The sequence below is a fragment of the Corapipo altera genome, unplaced genomic scaffold (genome assembly GCF_003945725.1).
Source record: "Corapipo altera isolate COAL_440 unplaced genomic scaffold, ASM394572v1 23b, whole genome shotgun sequence".
In the NCBI taxonomy this organism is placed as follows: domain Eukaryota; kingdom Metazoa; phylum Chordata; class Aves; order Passeriformes; family Pipridae; genus Corapipo; species Corapipo altera.
In genome coordinates, this window is record NW_020884885.1 from 14736024 (window position 1) to 14746150 (window position 10127).

Below are 10127 nucleotides of genomic sequence, written 5' to 3' on the forward strand. Positions count from 1 at the left end.
GGTATTCTACACTAAAAAATTTGGCAGAAATGCATAGAGAGTGAAGGTTTTTACCAGACTGACAAAATCTCTAAATATTGCCTCCCACATTCCATCCATAATAATATGATTAGGTGAAAATGTGGTGTCATGAAGTATTACCTTGCCACATATATGAATTCTAGTATATTAAAGCATTTCAGGGGACTCCCAAATGTTTCCATGTTCCATATCTCATCATTGCTTAATTTAGACTAAGATCAGCTTTTTCTTTCAACTCTGGAGACCGTGAAAACTTCTGAATGCTTCCCATTTCTTCAGTATACACAGCTATTTGGACATTTTTTGACTTTGTAGTAGTTTTATATCACACATTGATCTTTAAGACCAGATCATGTTACTCTAGTAAACATTTCAGGTGTCTTTCTTCTACAGATTACCCAAGATAAAATTAGTTATGAAACACAGAAGCAGCTTAGGTCTGGAAAAAAAAGAGACAAAACTGGTTTAAGCACTTCTGTGTGAAGTCTGAAAGGCCAGACTTTCGGTCCATGTATTTATTCAACAGCAGGAAGTCCATGTCCATTCCAGTCTGAGGAAATTAATGCATGTGTACATGCATGATATATGTATAAGAAAATGGAATAAGCAAAAATTCTCTTCTTCTGTACTTGCTCTAGTTCCTATCATAGATCATGTTTTCCTCTGACACTTGTTTCTTTCACTGAAATACCACCAGTTAGTAACCACTTTGTTCTTCAGTAATCTTATTTTTTGTGCAAAAAGCTTCTTTCCTGAAGTGAATAACCATTTTTTTACATAAATTCTCAGTTTCTAATCACTTTTGAAAGCATATTTTTTTCTCAGACTTTGTTAATCTCCTCACACTCTGGTGTGGATGACAACTGTGGCAGTGTCTTACAGACAAAGTGAGTATCCTTATGGCCAGAACAATGTTTTCTCATACATTTGTATGAGAACTTGCTCAAAACTTTTTTTCCAATGATATTATTAAGCCATAATGTTAATATCATGTATATGTTTCTAATTGGTTTATTGCTCACTCTTATTTTTATATCCATAGATTTCATTATCAAGTTCCTAGTAATGTGTCATTACAATCATTTTTACTGAAAATCTATCTGTAGTATATTGGTCATCTGCCTTCTTCCTAAATTTCTCAGTTCCTTCATGGCAGTTTTCAGAATATCATCATTAGCTTCAGCTGAAGCTTAAATGACTGTGGGCAAAGGTACCTCATAGAACTACACATACACAGCTAGGGAATAATGCCTACAGCCTTAAAACTTTGGTCCTTAATATTATCTTTTCATCTTCAACTAAAGTATTAATATCTTAAGGTGATGCTGGAGTCAGTAACTCAGAGCACATTTCTGCCAAACACAATGGTTTGTGATCCCCTGATGTCTTCGACAGGACTCTTTGGGACAACCGAAGATGTCTACACTGCCTGTGATCATCAAAGAGGTATGCAGACAGGCTCCAACAGAAAAAAGAAATTGTACAATGTCAAAAACTGGAAAGTGATTTGAATTCAATTCATTTTAGATGAATCATGCAGCAAAAAGGCTACAGATTCTGAAACTGCTGCTGAGGCTCCTGTTATATGCATTGTCTGCTCTGGTCTTACTGACCTTTTCAAGCATATCACCAGTCATGTCAGTTAAAGCCGCACAGGAATAGTAGCAGCTTTAGTTTTGTTTGTCATGCAATGTGTTGAAATGGTGCTTTCTCCTCTTAATTGAAAACATGATACACCTAATTCAAGCAGAAACTTTCAAAGGCCGTTGTAGTTCATTATGAGGGGCTCAGCAACTGTGGCTTCAGATTCTTGACTCCTTTTGTTTACTCCATGTGTTTGAAATCCAGCATTTCTCACTGAAAAGGTACCCACAATACACCACTTCAGCTATAAAATGGAAGAGTAATTTATTTTGGGAGATTTATGGTTCCTCAAACGCTCTGCAACTTTGTAATGAATAGTGGAGACTGGGTAAATGCACACTAAAATGGCAAGGACTAGGATTCTGAAAGCCACTAGAGAACACAACAGCTGTAGAAATGCATCTGTAATAGTGCAAGAGTTCCCCAGTACAGAAATTGCCAATGTTAAGGGTGCAATGTTCTAACTGTGCATATGGAAAACCTATGCTTTACCAGGCCATGCATCTCGTGTGAGGAATCCCTAATCTGTTTGAAGGAATTTATTCCAAATGTTCTGGTGTCAGATCAGGTCCTTGTTCAGAAGCTTAAGTAAGCACTGCTTGTTAGAAATCTTCTCCCTTCTAAACGGTTGGATTAAATTCCCGAATAGTCCTGGCATTCTTCACTGTGCTCAGGTTGAATCATTCAAAAGGCTCTGAAAAGGGAGGTGGTGCAACCCACTTTGTTAATGAGCCAAACTTTTGGTGAGAAATGGGAAGAAATTATGACTCTATGCAAAATTTTTCTCTTCTAAGCTATTTTTGTTCTTTTACATGAGAATACTGGTGGTCTTATGGAAAAGAGCTTTCCCACCAAGACACATTTTGAGTAATAACAGTAATTTCTGCATGGCTTCTGATGGTGCTAATCCATGACCACTGAGGACATAGTGTTTTGTTTCTATATCACTAAGTTTGACATATGAGATAGAATATAAATCTTCTTGCTTCAAGATGGTTGCATTTAAAGCCCTGTAGGAATAGAATTTTTTTTAAAATCATACTGATTTCATACTAGTTTTCATTCCATCTTAGAATACAGAACTAACTTTCATTTAAAATTCCCAAACTCACAGAAAGCAGTCTGTTTTAAAATTTAAACATGCACTTTTAAATACCTGATATGATTCATTCAAAGTTAATTTTGGATCCCTTCTTCTTTTACCTTGATTTTTATTAAAGATCTGCCTGTTATTCAACCTTCTTCCACGTCTTTAAACAAACAAACAAAACACCCCAAATACAAAACCCACAACACCAACATTGAAATAATCCCAAGGTAGTTTCTGATATTGGCATATACACGTTTGCCAAAGGCAAAGCAGCCCATCTGAGGCATTTTGACAAGATATAACTTTACTGTGGTCTGTTACTAGTTAACACTATAAGGTCTGTGGTGCTACACCTTCACAGCTCTGAATTCATCCACATGAACAGTGGTGCAGCAGTTATACTCGAGCAATCATGTGAAGTTGAACTTCACTTGTAGCTAAGTGAAAAGCTCCCTTAGTTCTTAAGACACAGAGCTTTATGCAACAATCAGGTCAGACAGCCTCTTGCTAAGCAAAGATGAGCTGAGGAAGTAATTAGCCTTTTCTGACCAAGGTAGGAGCTATGTTTCTTCCTGGACATGTTTTCTATTGCTCAATTCTTCATGCTTTTAGGCTTTCTAGGAGTCCTTTCTGGTTACAGTAATTTATCTCCTGAATAAAATTTAAACCAGCCCGTGAATTCTCTTATCATTTCTTCCACAGTAGCCAAGGAGTACATATAACACCTCTAGCACACACAGATAAAGCCACTACTGCATTGCATAAGAAGCCCTTGAGCAGAAAAGTACTTTGCTCTGCAGCCAGAGTAGAATGTAGGTCAGCCTAATAACATGCAACCTGCACTTTTTTCTGGTGACAGTAATAGGCTTAAGGATCGTGATCCCAACGTCTTTTGAAAACCTGTTTTCTGCTAGGTAGAAACAAAGTAGAAGCTCAAGTTAAACAGAAGAGAAAGTGATGGCAAGACTGTCTAGAAAGAAACAGATGAAGACAACTGATTTACAGGCTGTTGCTAGGCTTTGTTCCTGTTTTAGAAAGAACACTAGTATTTTATTGTATGAGCCCAAAGTAAGTTCCTAAAATATTTTCGGCAAAAGTGTGAAGAAGTTGCAGCAAGCCTGATCAGATACAGGACCCTGGTTTAGAGGGACTTTTTTCTGGGACAGTGCATCCACCCCCATGCTCCCATGGGGAGAACTACAGAGTTAGTTTGCCTTTCCATTCCCACACTGGTAATTTTATTGCTTTTATTTTCTGGTTATCAGAATATATCAGCATTTGTATCTCAGGGAATTTTTTTTAATACAAAGTGGAATATTAAAATTCGTGACACCAGAAATATTGTGTAATTTTTCATTTCTTCTCTATATTTTCCAGCACTTGGTGAAAAGGGTAAAATAATACAGAAAATTCACACAGTCTCTGACTTCTAAATTTCAAACATTATGACTAAATTAAATGTCTTTTCCAACAGACAAAAAGGTGGAGCGTGTTACATAGGAATGATCTGCCCACCTTATATTAAAACTGGACTACATATAAAGAGACTAGACAGTTTTGTTTTGGCTGATGGCAGTATTTCCCTCCACATATATTTTCCCACACATACTATATTAGCTTGCCTGCATATGCCATGCAGCAGTCAATGTATCCCTGGAAAAGTCTGGACAGCTGTCTTTCATTTGGCATGCATTCCTGAACCTACTTGAGACTTATTGCCTTCCACAGCTTTACTTGTCACCACCGATAAAACCACATCCCCCACAAAGTAGGAGACTCATTTTAGAGGTGTCACCTTAGCTAGGGAACTTCAATCAAGTCTCTTGACTGAACAAGCTCTGTAGTCTGGGAAGATTATGTCAAGAGATGCCATTCTCTGAGGGCTGCCCAACCCAGGCTCCATGAAAAGTACAGTAAGATAGTCAATGCTGTTGAACAGGCAGTGGAAATCACCTTAAAATGGTGGAATGGAAAAGGTCTGAATTCTGTGTTTTCTTCTGCACCCCCTGCTACCCATCATCATCCTGTTTTAGGCACAATTCTGGCGTGTTCTTGTCACTAGGGGGTCTATTGGCCCTTATATTTTTGTATGGTGATATGAAATTTTACCTGCCCCTTTCTTTTTCTCTAAAAAAAGACCCCTGAAATCTTTCATAGACTTTATGCCTTTTGCTGATCTTTCCCTCCTTAGTGGCATAATACCTTGACCATGTTCATCATTTACAAGACAGGGAAGCTCCCTGAATTCTTTACTCTGATATGAGGTAGAAAAGGCATGAGCACATGCAAAGGTGAGGTGTTGGTGTCAGCACCTTTAAAATGCTCGACATATACAATAGTACTTCAAGGGACCATAGCATATTTTAAAAGAATGATTTGAGCCTTTCCAGAACCAAAGGAAACACAGAAACTGGACTACATGAGTGCTGTTCCATGAATAAAACATGCTGTGTCATTTATATGACAATACAAATCCTGCCAGAGAATATGATATTTATCAAAACAAAGTCAAAGTTTCAAGCCCAATGGCCAAAGTATTTCAAGGTTATTCACTGTACCTGTGAATTGGTAGAATAAATACTTCAGCTTTTCTTTCATATTGCCTTAAGATAGGGAAAAAATTAGCAACTCACCACTCTTGTAGATAGAAAAGTGAAGTTGTAGGTAGAAAAGTGAAGTTGTAGATAGAAAAGGGAAGCCATGACCTTTTCACTCAGCTGTGTATTGCACACAGATATGGGGAAAGGATCTAGACTGGCTTGTGGCAGCAGGTCACAGAGCAGCCCCTGAAACACAGGGCTGGATTTGTGCCCAGCCCCACAGGGACACCCATCTCCTGGTATATCTGTCTAGATAAGGACATGATGATGTTCCAGTTTTCCTAAGGGGGGCTGGAGGCTGTTGGCAGAGGATTAAAAAAAAAAAATAAAAATATGCCTGATTCAGAAAAGGATCAATTCAACTTTCTGCTTCTCTTGAGCAGCCTCTGAAGTTGGGATTCCAGTAGAGCTATATCCTAATTTTAAAACTTTTGTTTTTTACCTGGCAGAAGGCCTGTGAGCCTGCTGCTCCCAGCACTCCCATTCTCCCCCACAGAAGCCTTCAGACTCTGACATAGCCAGGTGTGTTCAGTCTGCAGGGCTTATAAAGTTAATCCAATGGCAAGCTCCTCTGATTTTCCTTCTAACTAAGGAGGTGAATAAATCTGGGATTCAAATATCCTAAAGGTATGGGTCCCAAAAGTCAGACCCAGAGCTTCTGCCCACCTCTTGGCTTTGCTACAATGTCACAGTAGCGTCTCAGGGTTTAAAACACAGTATGCAGTATTACATTAATCCTATATGTGCATACATATGAAGATATTTATAGCATGGGAATGATTCATGAAAGCAACCACAAATTCCTCTGTAAACCTTTAGGAGTTGTAATTAAAGTAATTAGAAGTATTAATTACTTTACAGAAGTCATGCAGGATGCAAGATCCATATTACAGTTATTCTGTCACAATTTCAAGCCCTTCGAATTAATTTTACTGTCGAAACTCTTCCAGCCTATTTGCATCATTTTGCACTCTGAACTGGCTGTCTAGACAGACAGATGCTATTCACTCGACTTGCAGTGCTATCATAACCTATATTAAATTATTACAATTTCATATAAGCAATCCCTAAAATCAAATATTCAGGACTTATTTGAAAATGAAATAATAAATAATGGATAACTGGACTAAGAAACTGTGAAATACAGATCAAGTGTAAGATGCTGTGGGACGTGAAAATGAACTAAACCTTTTCTGTTTTCTCCACATTACTTTCATTCACATGCTTGATTGCCTTTCTTTTGCTATTTACTGTTCTGCAACTGCTCCACTCCAGTGATATAAGTATTACAGATAATATATTCAAAATTAATTTAGAATCCTTAAAGATCCTAAAGTAAGGATCAGGATTGGATCCCTGTAACTGCTTAAGAATCTCAACTGAAATTACTAATCATCCTTAAAAAGAATAGAAGAAAATTGAGTAACGAATGAATGAAAATAATGATTCCAAGATGTATACTTGAATTCTGCTTTCACTAAATGTTATTTGAATGGATGCAGAAAGGACATATCCTTGCCATTGCCTCTGCTTCTTACAATCACCCAAAAAAGGTAGCTGCACATGAATCCAGCAGAAGACTGTAAGATCAGACTTTTGCCTGTATGTAGCAGTCTAGCTCACGGAAAGAAAAAGCAGAGTTTTTGAAAAAGTGTGCCCATCACTATACCCAAGAAGATTCAATAATAAGAGCCTGTGTTTCAATTCTAGAAAAAAAAAGTGTTTAAATCGCAGATTATGCTTGTTAACTGTATTATATAGATTTATCATACCAGACCTAGACATAAGATCAGTAATACATTTTTCTAGGGGAAAAAATTATTGCAAATATATGCATATTTCTGTACATTTTCCTGGTAACTGCACTGCTAAGGACAGAAAGAAGCCTGTTAAAAAAATTTGGAATTTAATTGGCAAAGTAGTTTTAGGTTACAACTGCTTAGCAAGTTTACTTGGAAGCTCTTTGTCCAGTGATGTGTTTTCAGAGTAGTATGTTTTTCATTTTCTGATCTAACAAAACAAATATTCCCTATGATGACATTAACATTATTTTAGTTAAAATAAATGAAAGAACTTGCTGGAATTCTTAGAAAAAAATGTAATAAATTAATGTTATTTACCTGTCTGCCACAAATCGTAACTAGGTGGCTTTGACTGTTTTCACATCTAAGACCGAAGTTATTTTAGTCTAGGAATACGTCACTTCTTTATATTACAGAGTGCTCAATTCTCACAAATCCTGTACTCTAACTTTTTAAATTTTTTTGACTGCAGTATTAAGAGGCACATTTTCTTTTCTTCCCATACATAAGCACTTTTGCTTGAAATGTCTCACACAGGATGAAATACAAAAGGCTGTACAATAGGAAGCAAAAAATGCAAAAAACAGGGCTTGATGTGTTTGAGAGGAATAAGGAAGGAAAACTGCAGTCAGGAGAAGGAAGAAGGATTAGTTTTGTTTGAAATGTGTTTATTAAAATGAAGTGCACCATGAATTTTTCATTGCAATATTCCTTTTTCTTGTCAAATATGTTGCAGATCCTAATTCTTTCTGGACATCTATCCACCCAGAATACTGGAGTGAGCACAACGTCTGTGAATGGTTGCAGTTTTGCTGTGACCAGTACAAATTAGATGCCAACTGCATTTCCTTTCCCCACTTTATTATCAACGGCTTGCAGTTATGCAACATGACCCAGGAAGAGTTCCTAGAAGCTTCAGGCATTTGTGGTGAGTTCCTGTATTTCATCTTATGGAATATCAGGAGTTGTAACTGTTGATGACAACAAAGTAATCACACTTTATCTCAGTTGAGAATGTTACACTATATTTGCCAAGCAACCCCCCCAAAATTTCTCTTTTTGCTGTTCCAGTAACACTGATGGTTTCTTCTCAACTGTGATGACCTTGGGGGAAAAGTACAACAAATCAAAGATCACAGTTCTTTGTAATTCTTGCATCTTTCAAACAGTGGAAGGCATACTCCAAGGCATGTGGGAAAGTTTAAACCTGTTTAAAGTCTTGAGAGCAATTTAACAGAAAGAGAGGAGCTCTCTGACTGTAAAGAACACAGCGATTCACATACTGTTCTGCTGTCATGAAGTCCACGTGAAAAACTTCTCTATTGTGACTTCTGCTACTACTTTGTCCATTGTTTCTTTTCTGGTTTTCCTCTGCAGTTACTATTACAAAACGGGCATTTTGGAACGAGTGGACAGAAGGCTGGTGTACAAGTTTGGAAAGCATGCCCATGGATGGCAGGAGAACAAGATTTGAATTGCCTCCTGTTTCCTTCTCAGTACAGAATGTGCCACATCCTGAATTATAAAGCTGCAATGGATACTTGAGGGAGAGTTTTTCTGCTCCCTCTCTCCCCTCTGTCGGTCTGGTTGAACTCATTGCAGATTGCTTCAAAAGACAGACTAGAGCAACAAAAACAGCACTTGAGATTTGGAGTTGTCCTCCCCTTCATGATTTCTGCCAAGCACTATCTCTTGTACCCCTTTACTGCTCCTCAAGAGATTAGGATTAATGTTGATGTTTAAACACTCCCTGCCTCTCTCTGTCTTAGTCAGTATGTCCACTGGGAAGTATTAAATTCTACCCTGTTTCACTGCCATTTAAAAGAAATTGTTTAGGTACATCTTCCAGTTAGGTTCCTATACTTTGGAGTAACACAGAAAATTTTCCTTCATTTCATAAGAAAAACACTTTTCTTATCCAATGTACCCTAAACCATTGCATTTCTCATATATGCTAGAATTCAATATGTTGTTCAAAATGAGCAATTCAGTCCTCTATATTTATCTGGATTTAACTGGTTCAGTCAACTAAGTTAACAAAGAAAAAAGACTATTCTGAATTTATCAAGCAGCTATCTTCCTTGTCTATTGATGTCATCTGTGCAATTATATTAACCTATATATGCTTGGTATATTTAGTTTTTTGAGCCAAAAAAGAGTTCACTGCAATTATTTATCACTGTTCTTTGTGCTGTATTGGTGAGTTGCTATTGTTCACATTATATCAATTCTGTTATATAGCAGAATTAATATAATTTTTATTATAAAGAATTTTGATGGAAATATTAACTCCTCTGAAATCCAAGGTCACTTTTTGCAACTTTGCATGCATAGAAGTTTGAATTTTTCTTCTATTAACCCTCATGAAGGTGAATTCATGTAACTTATGCATTTGGAAGAAGCAGTTCCGGAAAGAATATAAGCATTTGCTGAAGTAGATTAATTTTAAAATGCAAATTATTATTTGTGGCAAGGTTTTTATAGAACTTTTGCCCACATCTATACAACCATATGTTTAATTCTTCAAAGCAGCCTATGACATACAGTTTTACATATACCAATAAAAATTAACATGCAGTAAGTGCCCTCAGTTGCTCCCTACCTTAACTTTGCAATAAGTAAATTGGTTAGAATGAAGGATGATATGGGAAAATTCAATTGTGTTTTTTGAAAGCATCATAGGCATTTGGTAGTTATTACGGACATTGGTTTTTACACATTACAAATTTAAGCAACTCTAAATCCATCAACAATTTTAGGCTAACCACAAGTGGCTTTCAGGGAGTTTTGATGGGGCTCTGGTCTTGCTTTCCGATGGATGTCTTTGCAGCATGTTATTCCACATAACCTGAGTTCATTGTTGAGTTCCTTTGTTCTTTAGCCCTAAAAGTCTTCTTCTTGAAAATCAGAAAACTGTGGCCGTGTCTGCAATAACAATTGTGTTTTACAGAAAGCATTTGGTTTAAGAAC

The 10127-nt window shown here is 36.9% G+C and overlaps 1 protein-coding gene across 1 annotated transcript; it reads left to right on the forward strand.

Moving 5' to 3' along the window:
• Nucleotides 1-1343: 1343 nt before the first annotated feature.
• ELF5 (E74 like ETS transcription factor 5) lies at nt 1344-8631 on the forward strand. The gene is made up of 3 exons (XM_027642249.1): nt 1344-1467; nt 7894-8124; nt 8459-8631. Exons 1-3 carry the CDS (start codon nt 1344-1346, stop codon nt 8629-8631), a joined length of 528 nt encoding a protein of 175 aa, XP_027498050.1.
• The last annotated feature ends 1496 nt before the right edge of the window (nt 8632-10127 follow it).

What these genes read in the sequence shown, in the direction of transcription:
- ELF5 (XM_027642249.1), top strand. Translation starts at nt 1,344, where the DNA reads ATGCTGGAGTCAGTAACTCAGAGCACATTTCTGCCAAACACAATGGTT. An exon ending in TGCCTGTGATCATCAAAGAG is followed by an intron (nt 1,468 to 7,893) that starts GTATGCAGACAG and finishes AATATGTTGCAG; the next exon opens with ATCCTAATTCTTTCTGGACA. An exon ending in CTTATGGAATATCAGGAGTT is followed by an intron (nt 8,125 to 8,458) that starts GTAACTGTTGAT and finishes GCTGTCATGAAG; the next exon opens with TCCACGTGAAAAACTTCTCT.